General features: G+C 43.2%; 1 protein-coding gene across 3 annotated transcripts in view; it reads right to left on the bottom strand.

Moving 5' to 3' along the window:
• Positions 1-3,767: 3,767 nt before the first annotated feature.
• Positions 3,768-19,586, bottom strand: part of MPPED2 (metallophosphoesterase domain containing 2) — a 250,940-nt gene continuing 235,121 nt past the window's right edge. For all 3 annotated transcript variants that reach the window (XM_040328332.1, XM_040328333.1, XM_040328334.1), the window contains exons 6-7: positions 8,494-8,607; positions 3,768-4,983 (exon numbers count right to left, since the gene is read on the bottom strand). In XM_040328332.1, the coding sequence (XP_040184266.1) occupies positions 4,865-4,983; positions 8,494-8,607 (233 nt within the window). In that variant the 3' untranslated portion in view covers positions 3,768-4,864. The remainder of the gene's footprint in view (positions 4,984-8,493; positions 8,608-19,586) is intronic.

Genomic DNA, 19,586 nt, shown 5'->3' with positions numbered 1-19,586 from the left:
CCTCGTACACACCACCGGATCTATCCGCTGGGATTTATCCGCAGATCAGTTCCAGCGGATAGATCCGGTGGTGTGTACGGCCCAGCAGATATTTTTCCGGCCGATGGATTTCCAGCAGATATAAATTTCTTAGCATGCTAAGAAATCTATCCGCTGGAATCCTGTCCAGCGGATTGATCCGGTGGTCTGTACAGACTCACCGGATCAATCCGTCCGCTCCTCTCCCTCGCATGCGCCGTAATGATCCGACGCATGCGTGGAAGTCTTTATCTTCCAGCGTCGCGCACGTCGCCGCGTCATCATCGCGGCGACGGCGCGACACGTCACCGCGGATGGATTCCGCGCGGATTTCGATCTGATGGTTAGTACAACCATCAGATCAAAATCTGCCAGAGGATTTATCTGCGAGAACGGTCTGGAGGACCGTTTCCAGCGGATAATCCTCTCGTGTGTACGGGGCCTAAGACGTACGCCAGTCGGATCTAGCCCAGCTTCAGGCGTATCTTGTTTTGTGGATACAAAACAAAGATACGCCGGAGCAAACTAGAAGTTACGCGGCGTATCAATAGATACGCCAGCGTAACTTCTTTGTGGATCTGCCCCACTGTGTTTATTTTGAGCTGACCTGAGACAAATGGCATTCACAAAGGCATACCTTCCAACAATCCTCCTTGTAGCGAAACATGTATGTTTTTTTTAGGCTAGCGATGGGTCTCACCAAAAAGTGAAGTGGCTTGCTGGGTCATGGATGAAATGGGGGTCGGGGTGTGTGTGGCACTAATGCCCAATCTGGTGTAAAAAAGGAGCAAAGTGAATTCATGAATGTGCTTCTCCTCCAATACCAGGCTGGAGGCAGAGAGGTGACCGAACCATGTTTCTTATGGTTTGGTCAGGTCACCATCCTGGCTGTATGGTCTATATCTCACTAATGGAAATCTAAATATTTTGGCAGACAAAACAGCACCCATATTTGTATTGGTTTATTTAGAAGTTTACCTGGAGTTCAGCTTTATAAAGGAATAGGGTGGTAGGGGTCAGAAAGGACATTATGGAATATATGTGGACACCCTCTGCTCCTACAGGATCAACCACCTGGCTTCTACAATTCTTGAAGTAAACTTACTAACTGCCAAGTCAAAAATAATCAGTTTTAGGGTTCCTGCATTATTTGTAGTGCTTTACCCATTCCGGGAAAACCACTAAGGCCCCGTACACAAGACCAAACATGTATGCTGAAACTGGTCCACGGACCAGTTTCAGCATACATGTTTGGTCGTGTGTAGGCGCGAGCGGGCCGAATTCCAGCAAACATTTGCCCGCCGGGCCTTTTCCCAGCAGACAAATATTCCTGGACGTGTTTTAAAACAGCCCGCTGGAATCCTGCCCGCTCGGACATGTACGGTCGTCAGTACAGACCTACCGTACATGTCCGAGCGCCCGCCGTCCCTCGCATAAGTCGAATGACTTCGACGCATGCGTGGAAGCCTTTAAATGGCAGGCCCGCCCACGTCGCCGCGTCATCGTCGCCGCGACGACGCGGACACGCCCCGCGTATTGTTTACGCGCGGACTTCTGTACGATGGTTAGTACAGCCATCGTACAGAAGCCCTCTGGCAGACATGTACGGTGAAAACGGTCCGACGGACCGGTTTCATCGTACATGTTTGCTCGTTAGTACCCGGCCTAAGCGTTAGACCTCCGTGGCTGCTTAAAGGAGGTAGGCAATGAGAAATACTGTGGTGGCAGGAAATCTAAAACTGGAGTCCTTGAGGTATGTATGTGTGCTTTTGTTTGCACAAGACCTACCTTTCTCCCCATACAAGGTAGTGGGAATACAAAAGCAGTTTGAAGCAACTTTTTGAAGCCTACACACGACCATTTTTTACGACGTGAAAAACGTAAATTTTTAATCGCCATTTTTAACATCGCGAAAAATGCTCACAGACAAAAATGCCCACAGACAATCGTTTTTAATGACATCGTGAAAAACGGTCGTGTGTACGCGGCATCACAGCAGAAATTGGCTTAAATCCCTGGATTTAAGCCAATTTTGCAGCAAAAACTGGTTATTTTATATTTTAACCACATGCCGACCAGCGCATGACGATATATGTCGGCACAATGACTTGGCTGGGCAAATGGGCGTACAGATACGTCTCCTTTAAATTGCGGCATTGTGGCCACTTGAGGACTGCCACACGCACTTTTACGTCGACAGAATGGCACGGCTGGGCAAATGGACGTATATATACATCCCCGCGACCTTGTCGCGAGCTCTGTGACCGTGCCCGCGGGACCCGTGAACTCGATGTCCGCCAGTGTCCCGTGATTGGGTCATGGACAGGCAGAACAGGAGGATGCCTGTGTAAACAAGGCATTTCCTCTTTCTGCCTTGTGACAGGACAATGATCTTCTGCTTCCTGTGATCGGGAGCAGTGATCAATGTTGTGTCACTGATAGCCCAGCTCCCACACTGTTAGAATCACTCCCTAGGATACACTTAACCCCTTCCTCGCCCCCTAGTGAATAACCTCTTCACTACCAGTGTAATTTACACAGAAATCAGTGCATTTTTTTTGCGCTGATTGCTGTATAAATGACAATTGTCAGAATATAGCGTCAAAAGTGTCCGATATGTCCGCCATAATGTCGCAGTCATGATAAAAATCGCAGATCGCAGACATTACTAATAAATAATAATAATAAAAATGCAATAAAACTATCCCCTATCTTGTAGACCTTATAACTTTTGCGCAAACCAATCAATATACACTTATTTTTTTACCAAAAATATGTAGAAGAATACATATCGGCCTAAACTGAGGAAAAAAAAAATTTTTTTACATATTTTTGGGGGATATTTATTACAGCAAAAAGTAAAAAAATATAGCTTTTTTTCAAAATTGATGCTATTTTTTTGTTTATAGCGCAAAAAATAAAAACCGCAGCGATGATCAAATACCACCAAAAGAAAGCTCTATTTGTAGGGAAAAAAGGATGTAAATTTTGTTTGGGTGCCACGTCGCACGCCCAAGCAATTGTCAGTTAAAGCGACGCAGTGCCCCGGTCAATGGGCAGCCAATTCCTCCGGGGCTGAAGTGTTTAATTGGCTATTCATTGTCACCAGAGGCAGCTCTAGGCTTTGTGAGGCCTTAGGTAAAACTTGACATGGGGCCCCACTCTCGCCCATGATGGTAAAAATAATTCAAGGACAAGAGCCTCTTCTCCACAACCCTGGCCGGTGGTTTTGGGGGTCTGCGGGCAGGGGGGCTTATCGGAATCTGAAAGCCCCCTTTAACAAGACGGCCCCCAGATCTTTAATAACTAAGGGGTGGGGGCCACCCGATGTGAGGTCACCTGGTGAACCCGCCCCCTTGTGACGTCATTGACTGAGAGCCTGCTGGGTCATTGATGTCACAAGGGGTGGTGTCACCGATATTCACTGGATTTTAGGGACGCTGGGTGCTTAACGCTGCCTGAGCACAGCAGCGTTAAGGTCCCCTGTCCCTCAAAACTGGAGTAATGCATTGGGTAAGTTAGGCGGCCGTGAGGCCCTTGTGAGTGCGAGGCCTTAGGCCCTTGTTTTTTATGCCTGTAGATCTGCTTTAAGAAACAGAATACAAACTCGTGCACGATATTGAAAAATCTTGCAATTTTATTTTGCATATAAAGGCGCTAGATATATAATATCACAATGAATTTAAAAGAAACAACTGGATTTCTAAAGTCCATTAACAAGGTAGCAAAAAAGGAAACAAAACAGGACAAGCCTTGAAAAAGCATTTACAAAGGTTAAAGGAGAAAAGGGGGACTATTTGCAACAGTATTTTTGTGCTAGCAAGATTGCATTTACACACAGTGCAAAATAATAAAAAAAAATGGACATGGGAGAGGGGTAGAGGGATTCAAGAATGCTTATAAAAGAGCAACACAGCCCTTCTTGTCTTGATTGTATTCATTTCATTCTTCACATGCCTACGACCGCACAGAAATCCCGCTTCTTCTCAGAAGGTGAGGATACTTGCACATATAACACATCCTTCATAATTCAGGTGTGCTGCGTGCAGCATTTTCCGTTTTTATTTTTGCATTTGCCTATACAGCCAATAATAAATCCCACATTTTGTTATAACACACAAAAAATACTTATATATATATATGTATATAAATCCATATTTAAAAGGAGTCTGCATTTACATGTTTTAATGTACGGCAATACCTGGTCTTTACAGGTGTTTCAGCCCCATACATAATAAAAATAATTTAATAAAAAATACAGGCAAAAAAATACAAATAAAACAACAAACCGAGACAACAACAGGTCATGGACTGAATTATGCATACAAAAAAAAAAAAGTCATCAGAGCTAAAAAAAAATAATAAAAACAAAAATTATAAAAATAAAATGGACATAAAAGCACTGGAAAGACTTTGTGGTGATAGAAAAAGCACACAATTCAATAATGGTAAAAAAGAAAAAAAAAATACAGATACAATTCAAATAATATAACGTTGTGCAAATCCCGGTGGTTTACAAAATGAATAGCTTACTTTTTTTTTTTGTTAACTTTTTACAATTTTTTTATAATAATGTTATGAACCGACCCTCCTGGGATATGTACATTTTACAATAGCTTTCTTAGGACACAAGAGAAACAGATAAATTAAAAGATGTTTTTAAAAGCATTAACTTTTTCTTTCCTTTTTAAAGGTATGGTTTGTTTTCTTTGTACCAGTTCAAACAGAGCGCAAATCCAAAACTTGGAAATAGATAAAAAGAGCAAGACAGTTATTATTAAAACGAAAAAAAAAAAAAAAAAAAAGGCAGTTTATAGACCCACGGATACAGATGTGTTCAGGGTCTTCATGATCCTTGGGGATTAGGAAGGTCAAAAATAATTGGAGGATTGGTTGGTTGAAAGCTGACTGTACACGTTGATGCATTGATGTAAGTTGTGTAACCATCAGTCATAATTCCGTAACCTTCAGGAGAAAAAAAAAAACGTTATAGGTGCTGTAATATATACAAATGTTGTACAACAATCACAAATTTGAAGACTGTTTACTATAAGCTTCAACGTGAAAATGCAGCGAGCCGTAATCCTCTTTGGACAAGGTAAGCTGCTTGCTTTGTAGCTTCTCATAAACACAACAGGCAATCCTAAGAAGCTCAGAAATAACCATTAACTCTAGTGGTTTACGTTCCTGGGCAGTCTTATGCCGCGTACACACGACCGTCATGTCATGAAAAAAACGACGTTTTTCTCTACGTGATTTGTCGTGATTCCTCTCAAGCCTGCCTTGCATACACACGTTTGTTAAAAAAATGCTCGAGCAAAGCGCGATGACGTACAACACGTACAACGGCACTATAAAGGGGAAGTTCCATTCGAATGGCGCCACCCTTTGGGCTGCTTTTGCTAATTTCCCCGTCTCATAACTTGCTTATGCGCGTTTTTTTCCCCCTCGTTAAAGCGTACACACAACCGTTTTTCACAACGTGAAAAACAACGAGAAAAAATAGAGCAGGTTCTAAAAAAAGTTTGGCCCTTTTTCTCATCGAGAAAAATGCTCTGGAGCCTACACACGACCGTTTATCACGACCAATTAAAAAAATTGCATTATCTCGTCATGGAAAACGGCCGTGTGTACGCGGCATTAACCTCCTGCAGATATACATTGGCAGAATGGCACAGCTGGGCACAAGCACGTACCTGTGCGTCCTCTATAAGTGGGTCGCAGGCACGCGCACGCGACCGGTCCGAAGCTCCGTGACCGCGGCACCTGCGGACCCGATCGCCGCCGGAGTCCGGCGATCGGTCCCCAGAGCTGAAAAATGGGGAGAGCTGTGTGTAAACACAGCTTCCCCGTTCTTCACAGTGGCAGCTTCATTGATCGTGTGTTCCCTGATATAGGGAAACACGATCAATGACGTCACACGTCCAGCCCCGCCCCCCTACAGTTAGAAAAACATATGAGGTCACACATTACCCCTATAGCGCCCCCTAGTGGTTAACTCCCAAACTGCAATTGTAATTTTCACAGTAAACAATGCATTTTTATAGCATTTTTTGCTGTGAAAATGACAATGGTCCCAAAAATGTGTCAAAATTGTCCGATATGTCCGCCATAATGTCGCAGTCACGAAAAAAATCGCTGATCGCCACCATTAGTAGTAAAAAAAATAAAAAAAAATAAAAATGCAATAAAACTATCCCCTATTTTGTAAACGCTGTGAATTTTGCGCAAACCAATCGATAAACGCTTATTGCGATTTTTTTTTACCAAAAATAGGTAGAAGAATACGTATCGGCCTAAACTGAGGAAAAAAAAGTTATTATATATCTTTTTGGGGGATATGTATTATAGTAAAAAGTAAAAAATATTGTATTTTTTTCAAAATTGTTGCTCTATTTTTGTTAATAGCGCAAAAAATAAAAACCGCAGAGGTGATGAAATACCACCAAAAGAAAGCTCTATTTGTGGGAAAAAAAGGACGCCAATTTTTTTGGGAGCCATGTCGCACTACCGCGCAATTGTCAGTTAAAGCGACGCAGTGCCGAATCGCAAAAACTGGCCAGGTCTTTTACCTGCTTAAAGGTCCGGGTCTTAAGTGGTTAAAGGCTGAATATCAAATTGTGCAAAATTTGTAGCTCGCTAATCAAGGTAAATGCAAATTGAATGTTGACTGAATCAAAAGTAATTTATTTACTAGCTGCAAATCTACTAAATCAATGTGCTGTAAATATGCACAAAAAAACGTACTTTATATATTTTACAGCAATGCAGCTTTTGTTCTAAAAGTGGACCGAAATTTAAAAGAGAAGTGATTTTAAAATACTCACCTGGGTGGATGCAGGATTGGTGTGATGCTGCATCTGTCCCCTGCCGCCTCTAACACTGAAAACTGAGTGACCAAAGGCCGCTGATCACTCAGGTCTCGGTCTTCAATGAACTGGGAGCCAGAGACTATCAGTCACCAGCTCTCTGCTCTGTCCTTTCAGCACTCACTAGAGCACCCGGCTGTGGAGGGGGGCGGGAGCAGCTGAGCCAGCTGCCCATAAGGTATATGGGTGAATCCCAACATTAATCACTTTTTGCGATTCGCCACTGCGTCGCTTTAACTGACAAATGATAATTGCGACGTGGCTCCCAAACAAAATTTACGTCCTTTTTTTACCCACAAATAGAGCTTTATTTTGGTGGTATTTGATCACCTCTGCGGTTTTTATTTGTTTGCGCTATAAACAAAAATAAAGCGACAATTTTGATAAAAATTCTATATTTTTTTCTTTTTGCTATAATAAATACCCCCCAAAAATATATTTAAAACATTTTTTTTTTTCCTCAGATTAGGCCGATATGTATTCTTCTACATGTTTTTGGTAAAAAAAAAAAAAAAAACACAATAAGCGTATATTGATTGGTTTGCGCAAAAGTTATAGCGTCTACAAAACAGGGGATAGTTTATGGCATTTTTATTAATATTTTTTTTTAATAGTAATGGCGGCGATCAGCGATTGTTATCATGAATGCGACATTATGGCGGACACATCGGACACCATTTTGGGACCATTGTCATTTTTACAGCGATCAGTGCTATAAAAATGCACTGATTACTGTACGTTGAAGGAGTTTAGTGTGACCTAGGGAGTGCTTCTAACTGTTAGGTGGCGTGGCTTGCCGTGACACATCACTGATCGCTGTTCCCGATGACAGGGAACAGACGATCAGTGACATGCCACTAGGCAGAACGGGGAGATGTTGTGTTTACACTGACATCTCACCGTTCTTCAGCTCTTTTGACCCGATCGCGGGACACCGTTGGACATTGAATCCGCAGGTCCCGTGGTACTGTATAAAAAGAAAATATGTATTTAATGTATATAAAAGTTGTACCACAAAGTCAGACACCAGCCGTAAATCTCAGTCACAATAGTTACCGTATTTATCGGCGTATACCACGCACTTTTTTGCCCTGAAAATCAGGGCAAAATCTTGGGTGCGCGATATACGCCGATACCCGCTTTCCCGCGCCGAGTTTGAATACTGCGCCGACATATACTGAGACGTCCTGTACGTACAGGACGTCAGCGCGAGAGTAGCCGAGCCTGCCCGACAATACACGAGTGTACTGCGCTCTGTATATGTCGGCGCAGTATTCAAACTCGGCGCAGAAAACGAGCGGGGAGGACGTGAGGACGCCGCAGAAGGACGCCGGACCCGACGAAGAGGACACACGAAGCCGCAGACGGACGCTGGACCCGACGAGGCCGCCGATGGACGCCGCGCAAGACACCGAAACTGTAAGTACAAAAAATCTTTTTTCCACAGGAATTCGGGGCAACTTTAGGGGTGCGCGCTATACACGGGAGCGCGCTATACCCCAATAAATACGGTATTTGGCACTTGGGATTTACCATAAAAGCTTGGGAAAGCCAATCATTTCAAATTTCCATTAATATTACATTTTTAGTTTTTTGTGCTGCTCACCTTCATGGATTCCACCAAAGACATGCAACTTGGGCCTGACCCTCCTTTGCACCGTATTGAGAAGTTCTACGCACCCAACCCTTTGCAACTCCTTCGGAACCCAGTCCCGGAAACCTAACACAAAAAGAGCAAAGAAAAAAAAAATATTAGACAAAGGTACACTTAATATTCGGTAATCGGTGAGCATTTTACTTAATTTTGCAGACAGCGGTAATTTACCATAGGTTTATTATACCATCTGTAAGATCACACCTTCCATTAACAGCCAGCAAAATGCTTTTAAGGAACGTTCACTTTGCCTTCATCAGAATGTTGCATTTTTGGGGTCTCTTGGATGTAATGAGCATTTTCTTTTTCCTTGCCCAGAGTTTGATTTATAAAAGTAAGGGTTATAGAATTAACTTTATTCCTGAGAGTTTCCTTCAGTTTCTTCCCGGCAGTAACCTAATTATTTAGCCGTTCCCTTATCCTCTTCTCTCATTTCATTCCTTTTTATTTTTTTAATTGCATTTTTTTTTCTCATTTACCGGTGAAATATCAGAAGAGGTGTTTCTATGACACCACCGTATAAATTCACCCGAATGTTCTTTGCTTTAAGCTATTGTTAAAGGGCTCAGACGCCAAATCCCACTGCAGAGGACATCTCTCTTCTTCATTCCGGGGAGCTGACCTAGTCTCTGCAATGGGGAAGTCACTGAGATGTAATGGAATTTAAGGTTTTCCTGCAGTAATATGGCAAACTCTGAATGGTTATTGTAAAAGATTGACACCTATCCTCATTAAAAGGCTAAAAGCTTCTAATGCGCAACATGATTGGTAATTTCAATTGATTTGCTAACACTTTGGCAGTGGAACCTTTCTGCAGTTTCTGGGCAAGAAAAATATATAAAATACTTCCTCTCATAAGGACCATTATGGAGCTTTTGCCTCACTGTTTAACTGCCAGCATTTTTGTGTAAGGCCTCGTACACACGATAGGTTAAACAGAGGACAACGGTCTGATAGGTTATTTAACCATCGGTTAAAAAAAAGCCAACTTGCTTTAAATTTAACCGATCCACGCATGCTCAGAATCAAGTCGACGCATGCTTGGAAGCATTGAACTTTGTTTTTTTCAGCACGTCATTGTGTTTTAATTTTGGACTGAAGGAAAACAGACCGATAGCCTATACACTCGGTCGGTTTGGTCCGATGATAATGAACTTCGGTTGATTTTCATCGGACCAAACCGACCGTGTGTACGGAGCCTTAGGATTTAAAGACAAAGTGGTGGAAGGGTCAGAAGGATCAGATCATCTTTCGCTTAGGGCTTGTTCACACCAGCAAGCCATGCTGAACGGACTTCTTCTAAGGTGCGGAAGGAGGAACAGTGCTGGCACTTTACTTTTTCTAAGAACTTTAATGACATGTCATAATTGGTAGTTGTGATGTACTAGTTTGTGTCACAACCTGCTATGCTGAAAAAAGTAGCACCTGCAGAACTTTTTTAATGCACACCCCAAAATTGCCTTGTCTTTGCATTGGACCCAACTCTTATAGTGTGAACAGGGTTACGTTGGCTTCTCTCTCCAACATACTATATGATAATGAAACTAAAATCAATCAGGAATGAAAAATAGACTAAACAAACATTTACTGTATTTATTGGCGTATAACACTCACTTTTTTACCCTGAAAATAGAGGGTTAACTGTGTCTGCGTGTTATACGCAGGGGGCTGCGGAAAGTTTTTTTTCCTGAAACTTCCCTCTTAAAGTTAGGGTGCGTGTTATACGCCTGTGCGTGTTATACGCCGATAAATACGGTATGTTTAAACACCTCTCCATTCATAAGGACCAGAAGATGAAGATCTAAGACTTATCTGCAGCAGCACCTCCCCCATTTTATTCAGACTCCTCTGATATTGAGCATGTCTGATATAATGATGATACATTCAAAATATCAGATAATCTAAAAACAGTGGGAGGAGGATCCCGGTGGGTCTGGTGAGACTATACAGTATTATTACATTATATAAAGAGAATCTGTCATGTTGCCAGTTCAAAAAGTGACAAGGACATGTAAAAAAAATCCAAATGAAAAAGACTACACTTCCCCTTTAAGAACAAAAAGTTAGACAGAATGGACTTGCAAAGGTTAAAAATATCCAACTCTCGGAATCTGAAACGTAGACCTAGCAAGGAAGTCACTGCTAATTGATGGCTCTTAGAGTTTAAGAGCCACTTAGTTCTACAGTTAATGTAGAGAATCCATAAAAATGAACATCAATTACTACGCAAACTGCCTGTCTGGAAGTGAGAAGAATCATTTCGCAGATGAAGCAGGTGAGGCGTTTATATACGAGGTGTCCAAATCCGTACCGCGCAATGTCACAGGATCTTTATTGTGCATGTAAGAGCGTAGACAGTGCCAGTGCACTCTACCCATAATTCCATCACTCTTTGTGTCTGAAACTAGGTGAGAAAAAGCAGGAGATGGACAATGGTGGATAACAAGTCCATCTGCCGCTGGTCAGTTTTGCCTTTAGTTCTACTTTAATTATTGGATAGTACAGTATATGTATATAAACTATCCAAGATTTTATTTATTTAGAATTGATATTGGTATTATGCATTTCGTTACAAATTTGATAGTATATTCCTTACTCATTACCTCCAGTTCATATAGTCATCCCTTGTGTACACATTCATTTGTCCCATTTACCGATCTCATGACTTAATATTTTGCTTGTTAAATTTATATTACTTGATTAGACAATTTCCTCCTTAGACTCCTTAGACTTATTGTGTGTTATCTCTTTTACTAAGCACTCAAATATATAACATCTGAGAGGCAGACCTTTTCTCAGTTAAACAAATGGCCATAAATATATTGACACCCTCCAAATTATTGAGCTCAGTTGATTAGACAATCAAACAATTGGGACAATTATGCTCTTCCAACTTTGCAGCAACATTTGGAGGAGGTCCTTTTCTCTTCCAGCATGACTGTGCCCTGTACACAAATCCAAATCCTTAAAGCGGGAGTTTTTAACATTAGATTGATGCTCATTTTGTCAAGGGGAATCGGGTAGTTTTTTTTTAAATCGAAGCAGTACTTACCGTTTAAGAGAGCGATCTTCTCCGCCGCTTCCGGGTATGGTCTTCGGGCCTGGGCGTTCCTATTTGATTGACAGGCTTCCGACGGTCGCATACATCGCGTCACGAGTAGCCGAAAGAAGCCGAACGTCGGTGCGGCTCTATGCGGCGCCTGCGCACCGACGTTCGGCTACTTTCGGAAAATCGTGATGCGATGTATACGACCGTCAGAAGCCTGTAGGAAGTCTGTCAATCAAATAGGAACGCCCAGTCCCGCAGCCCATACCCGGAAGCGGCGGAGAAGATCGCTCTCTAAAACGGTAAGTACTGCTTCGATTTTAAAAAACTACCCGATTCCCCTTGACAAAATGAGCATCAATCTAATGTTAAAAATTAAGATTTCGGGTGAACCTCCACTTTAAACATGGTTTATAAGTTTGGTTGGAGGATCTGTAGTGGTCTGCACCGAGCTCTGACCCCAACCCTATTGATTACCTTTGGGATGAATTGGAACATGAACTGTAGCCACATCTTCTTGTTCAATATCAGTACCTGACCTCACATATTATCTCCTAGCTAAATGGGCACAAATTTGTTTCAGTCCAAATACAAACTTCGGACAAATTTTTGGTTATTCAGAGATTTAAATGTATCCGAATCTCTGAATGAAATAGTAACAAATTTTGTTGAAAATTATTTTGATTTTGTTTTCTAACAAATTCCAAATTCTCGGAAGGACTGAAATTCGGATCGGTCGAAAAATGTGTGAATAATAGCTGGCTGTTAAGGAGCAGGCTGGGAAGCTGTCCGTCGCGTCCTTAACAACCGATGACTCGAAATTCCGGCAATAAAAAATTCAGAAACAAAAAAAACATGGGGTCCCCCTTCCAAACCATACCCTTCAGGTCTGGTATGAGTCTTAAGGAGAAATCCATGGCGTTTTATTTTTATTTTGGCATGGGGTTCCCCTTAAAATCCATACCAGACCTGAAGGCCCCCCCCTGAAATCAATTCCAGACCCGGCAGGCGAAGTAGGTAGGGGGGCTGAGGTAGGAGGGACTCTGTCCCAAATTTGGAATTCATTAAAAAATGAATAAACAAAACAATATTTAACTAAATTAAACTAATTCCAAAACAAATCAACAAAATTAGTAACATAACCAATTTATCCGAAACAAATGTTTCCATTCTGCACACATCTACTCCAAAATCTTGTTGAAAGCCTTCTCAAAAAAGTGGAGGCTGTTCTAATAAAAGGGGCACCTTTCTATTAATGCCCATGGAATGGGATGTCCAACTATTGGCCATATTGGTATTTTCCCAGTCATCTTTTATATACAGTACAGTATATAATACATTAAGAAGGCGAACACAATTTAACCCTTAAAAACACTGCGTGTTGTCAGCCTAGGACAGGACCTAGGAGCTGAGGGCAATTCTAGCAAATCAACACTTTTCTGTACTTACAGAATCTAAAAAAGTAATTTAACACAATTTAACAATGTGCATGTATTGTAGAGATATATATCATATGTTTTTCTTTGTATTTTTTTCCTGACATACACTTTAATGCTCAGGGGCTTGGAACAATGTCATGTAGGTGTGATGACCAGGTGTCCACAAACCTTTATCCATATAATACACAGTATGTAGATGCCAAGATATCTATGGCTGACTCTAGGGCATCTTGCATATGGGCAACTGGGCGAAGGTGACGGGGCAGGTAAAACAGGCAGTCGAGCTATGGTTTTACTGCCTACTTAAAGCCTACCATAGAGCTGCAGGGGGTTGTTCAGATACTGAAGCAAATATAATATGGCATGTTCAGTTGACAGGTGTCACGTGACAAGTAAGAACTTTTTTATGCTTATTGTATTTTTCTTCATCACCTATTAGACCAAGGGTCTCCAAAATTTCTAAACAAAAGGCCGGTTTACTACCCTTTAGTGCCCCATCGATGGTGTCCGTGAGAAGCATAATGTCCTATCTTTGGTGTTATGCCATGTACACACGATCGGAAATTCAGGCAAGAACCTTTCCCATCTGAAAATTTGAGAACCAGCTCTCAAAAGTTTCCGATCGTGTGTACGCGGAATTAGTGGGAGGAATAGGTCCTCATCATTGGTATCAATGGTAGGAATAGTGCCCTAACATTGGAGTCAGTGGGACATACAGCGTCCCAGGGTCTTAGATAAAGGCAAGCAAAGTGCTGCAGTTTGGAGACCACTGTATTAGACTATAAAGACTATAAAGCTCTACCAAGCAGAGCCCTCATACAATTTGTTTTTATGATTTGCACTGCTAACAGTGAATGTAAGTTTACTGCTGCATACCTGACTGTAAAGTATACAGGATATGATTGCACTAAATACCGTATGTACTCGAGTATAAGCTGACCTGAATATAAGCCGAGGCACCTTATTTTACCACAAAAAAATGGGAAAACTTATTGAGTCGAGTATAAGCTTAGGGTGTCCATCTGCATGCCTCACTGTGTCCATGTGCATGCCTCACTGTGCTCATGCCTCACTGTGTCCATGCCTCACTGTGCCCATGCCTCACTGTGCCCATGCCTCACTGTATCCATGCCTCACTGTATCCATGCCTCACTGTGCTCATGCCTTACTATGCCCATGCCTCACTGTGTCCATGACTAGACTGACGTTTAATATGGGAGTCTATTGAAAAATTGGAGTTTCCCAGCCGTAGGTCCCCCAGACAAAAAACTTTGCACACTTGTAGAGGAGAAATGTGGCTACATGTGTGCCAAGTTCCGGGGCCAGGAGACCTACGACCGGCTGGTACCAGGTCCCCAAAATCACCGGAGAAATGACAGTTTAACATGGGAGTCTATGGAAGGGGTGCCCCGGGTTTGAAAAATCGGTGCTCCCCGGCCGTAGGTCACCTGGACAACAAACTTTGTACACTTGTAGAGAAAGATGGGGGCTACATGTGTGCCATGTGGGCCGGTACCGGGTCCCCAAAGTCTGGGAGATCAGGCGCAAAATGGTGACTCGAGTATAAGCCGAGGGGGGCATTTTTAACACAAAAAAATGTGCTGAAAATATACGGTAATAATATTAGTAATAAAAAATTATGGTAAAAAAGTCAAACATGAAACTGCATAGAAAACAAGATTCGCTGGAGGTTTAGGTAACTGTTTAAAGTAAAGATTTGAACCGCGTGAACCAGAAAACGTTCAAGAAACTCAAGCAGTATGAAAAGGAACATGACTACTGCAGAGAACAAGAAGGAGTAAGAGAAAGTTTTTTTTTCAAATTGGTGTCAGAGAAATCATAGCAAGCTCTGCTCCGGGAACAACTGAGGACTACAAAAACAAAGAGCTCCCTACAAGTTTGGCATCTATTAGGCTGCATTCACACAGTCACACAGCAGTGGCCAAGTGCAGCTGCTGGTGAGGATCACTACGTTTTTGCTAATTGCTATCAGATTTATACAAATCAATGGCTGCTGTTCACATGTAATTGCTCATCTAAGCTGCAGATAGAGCCTCCAGCCACCTCTATGGAACTAGACAGTGTAGGTCCAGGGTCAACATTTCAGCAGAGTTCTGGCCACAACTAATCAGCCAGTGTGTATGCGGTCATAGCACATTGCATTTAGCTGCTTCTAAACACAGCAAACTATCCTTATCGCGCCACCCATGTGAATGTAGCCTCATCCCGCATGTTGGAAACTCCAGGATGTCTAACGCTGCCTCAGATGTCTGGGATGCCTAGGGCAACACTTGTAGATTTTCCAGTGTTCAGCATGAAGCACATAAGTGCCGTGAGGCTGAACAAGCACAATCATTATATTGCTCCATCCAGCATCCGCAGCTGTCTGAATACCTCAGCAGTGCCTGCACTTTATAGGACACAGCCATTATTTGTCTGATCATTTTCTACCTGGCTCATTTCATATATAAATTGACTTTTGTCGATCAGGTGGTGCTTGCAGGGCCACTCATGGCTCACTTTTCAGCCAATTAAGAATTAATTCAAGCTGTATATGGCTAACATTAAAATGGGCCTAGCTCCAGACATATTTCTCATGTAAAAACCTACTGTACATTTACGTAATTTTATTACATTTTTGTTAAATCAGCACAAGAAACGGTATGTGCTTTAACTAGTTGCAGACTTTGGACGTGCTACACACGCCCAATAAAACATCATGATTGTACACAAGGCGTGTGAAGCATATCTAGCCTCTCTGCCCTGCTCTTGGGACCCCCCCCCCCCACACAAAATCTACATGTAATTCCCCATGACTGTCTAAGTATACATTTTAAACTAACCTTTAAATATATTATTAAATTAGCTTTTATAATATCTCCTATGGCAAACGGGGTAACATTTTATCAGACTGGCACATTTAAAGTGAAAACAGAAGATCCCAGTTTGCCGCAGCCACACAAAATCTTAATTTTTTACACAGCAGGGACTCTTCAATAAAAGGTAATTAAGAGAGAATGTGCTTTTATATCCTCAAGAGAAGAACTTGTTACACTACAGTGCTTTATGCAGATTTTTTAAGGTAGAAAAGAAATCTGGAATAGCAGCAGTATGTGCGCTATAAGAGGCCCAGGAGAAAGACAAAGACTCTGCAGCATTATTGTTACATGAGATGCAGCAAGGTGCAGGTACCAGAGCGAGGCATGCCAAGTGTATTTATTTGTGCCTGGCACAATCATCTACTGGATATACCCATGGAGCCAGATTTTGTCTCTCACAGTCCCCATAGGAAAGAATAGGGCCATGCCTAATGCTGCACAACCTTTCAGAAGAAAGCATCCTTACTGGGTCTTCATTGTCCTGCACACGCACACTGCGTTCACATTTTCTCCTATGGGGGAAAGCCATGTTCTACAGGACCACTAGAGGTTGCCATAAAGACAACTCTCTATAGGAAAGAATAGGGTCACACCTATGGACCTAGCGAGGATGCTTTATGAAGTGAATGTGAGGAATTTACTAATGCAGACTAAAAAGTACACTTTTATGTGGCGATTATTCTTCATGAGTCCTGCTGAATTTCTTAGGCCCCGTACACACGAGAGGATTTATCCGCGGATACGGTCCACCGGACCGTTTCCGCGGATAAATCCTCTCGAGGATTTGCAAGGATTTTGATCCGATGGAGTGTACTCACCATCGGATCGAAATCCGCGCCGAAATCCCATCGCGATGACGTGTCGCGCCGATGACGCGGCGACGCTGTCATATAAGGAATTCCACGCATGCGTCGAATAATTACGACGCATGCGGGGGATTCATTCGGACGGATTGATCCGGTGAGTCTGTACAGACCAGTGGATCAATCCGTTGGGATGGATTCAAGCGGATATATTTGAAAGCATGTCTTCAAATTTTTATCCACTGGAAATCCATCCCAGGGGATAAAAATCCGCGGAAACAGATCCGCTGGATTGTACACACCAGGGGATCTATCCGCTGGAGCCGGTCCGCGGATCAATTCCAGCGGATGGATCCTCTCGTGTGTACGGGGCCTCAGTAGGTAGGCATTGCTGTCTATGGCCAGGTCCAGCACAGGAAGTTCTGGAAAATACCAAAGGACATAAACACCCTTCTGGCACTGTCAACTTTGATCAGCATACACTATGGTGCAAAAGTTTAAGGCAGGTGTGAAAAATGCTGTAAATTAACAAAATGGAAAGTAAATGAACAGAAGGGAAATCCAAGTCAAATCAATATTTGGTGTGACTACTGAGGATGAGCTCAGGCGTGCTTGCAAATCCACGTGCCTGCGCTCGCCTGGAAGCTGACACTCCACGACGCTAATCACAGGTAGTGAGACATTTCCCGATCTGTGCAGCCGAAGATCGGGAAATGTCTCACTGCCTATGATTAGCGCTGCAAAGTGTCAGCTTCCTGTCGGGCGTGGGCACATGTAGCTGTGAACACACCTGAGCTCCCCCATAGTGATTACCCTTTGCCTTAATTTTTAAATGGAAAACTTGCACACAGTTTTTGAAGGAACCCGGCAGGTAGGTTGTTCCAAACATCTTGAAGAACTAACCACAGATCTTCTGCCTCAAATCCTTCTGTCTCTTCATGTAGTCCCAGACAGACTCAATGATGCTGAGATCCAGTACTCCTTGTTCTTTATGCTGAAGATAGTTCTTAAAAGAGAAGTAAAGGAAAAAAATGTCTTCCCTATTCATACTTACCTCGGTCCGATGCTGCATCTGTCCCCCGGTGCCTCTGCACTGAGAACCGAGCAATCGAACACCGCAGATCACTCGGTTTTCAGAGCTCCATGAGGAGGCTCTTAGGCCCCCTACACACGGTCGGACAAAACCGATGAGAATGGACCGAGGTTCAGTTTCATCGGTCCAAACCGACCGTGTGTATAGCCCATCGGTCTGTTTTCCTTCGGTCCAAAATTGTAAAACATGCTTCAAAACCGAACCGATGGACCGCTGCCCGATCGGTCCAAACCGATGGTTAGTACAGAAAAGTATCAGTTCAAAACCCGCGCATGCTCAGAATCAAGTCGACGCATGCTTGGAAGCATTGAACTTCGTTTTATTCAGCACGTCGTGTGTTTGACGTCACCGCGTTCTGACCCGATCGGTTTTTGGAACGATGGTGTGTACGCACATCAGGCCATCAGGCCACTTCAGCGGTGAACTGATGAAAATGGTCCGTCGGACCATTCTCATCGGTTTGGAACGACCGTGTGTACGCGGCCTAAGTGGCTCGCTGAGAGGCTGAGACGGGTGTCAGTCCAGGCACCTGGCAGATCCAGATTCCGTGGTCGGGGTGACGCGGTGCCTGGACTGACATTGGTGACGTCAGCAGAGAGCGGACTTCAGCCCTCTCTCTGCTAAAAACGGGTCACAGGAGTGCAAAACGAATTGCCATTCATAGGAGAAGTCCAGCCAAATAATCTTTGGCTGGACTTCTCCTTTAATGACATTGGCTGTATGTTTGGGGTCGTTGTCCTGCAGCAGAATACATTTGGGGCCAGTCACTCACCACCCTGATATTATGGCACAATGGATAACTATCTTCCTGTATTTCTCAGCATTAAGCACACCGTTGATATGGACCAAATCTCCAATTGCAGAAATGCAGCCGCAAACTTGCAGGGAACCTCTACCATGCTTCACAGTTGCCTGCAGATACTTATTATTGTACTGCTCTCCAGTCCTTTGGTGAACAAAGTGCCTCCTGCTCCAGCCATTTTTGACTCAACAGTTCAGAGTACTTGCTGCCATTTTAAACCCCAGTTCCTATGCTTTTGTGCTTCGTCACTTAGCCTCGTTTTCATTTGGGAGGTATGGCTTGTTGGCAGCAATATTTCCATGAAGACCACTTCTGGCCAGTCTTCTCCGGACAGTAGATGGTGTACTTGGGTTTCACTGGTTTCCACCAGTCCTGTGCTGATGGCTTTGGTTGACATCTTCCACACAGTACATTTTTGGCTCTGCGTCTCCTCCACTGAACAGCAGTAGGAGCGGCAGTGAGATTGTCCAGCAGGGGGCGTCAGCATTCCAGCCACCAGGCTGTTTCTCAGTTGGGATGCCCTGTCTATGTTAATCTGGCCCTGAATCCGGGGCCAAAACCTGGGACAGATTTGGTCTGGGGACAGTGTTCTCAGTCTGGGAACTGTCCCCGGACTCCAGGGATGTCTGGTTACCCTACTTTAAGGGCTTTAGAATGCCAGGTGGCAGGTGCGGGGCTTATGGCCATGTGACCACAATTATTGGCTGTCACGGCGGTCACATAATTGGAAAACTTGTGATCAGGATGTTCCCATTAGCCACCAGTCATTGTGCTGGGTGTGCGCTCTCGGTACAGCTCTATTGATGCTATTGCACACAAGGCCCGGCTGCTGAGAGGCAGCATATTTGTGTGCACTCAGCGCCAACAGGTTAAGCCTCCTACACAGCTGTATTTCAACCTACATATGACATTGATGATCATTAACACCTGTTTGTTGTAATTGGTAATTATACACCTGACCCTAATCCTACGAAAGCAATGAC

The sequence above is a fragment of the Rana temporaria genome, chromosome 11 (genome assembly GCF_905171775.1).
Source record: "Rana temporaria chromosome 11, aRanTem1.1, whole genome shotgun sequence".
Classification (NCBI taxonomy): Eukaryota; Metazoa; Chordata; class Amphibia; order Anura; family Ranidae; genus Rana; species Rana temporaria.
The sequence above is the reverse complement of the archived record's forward strand: the minus strand, read 5'-3'. Positions and strand labels throughout refer to the sequence as shown.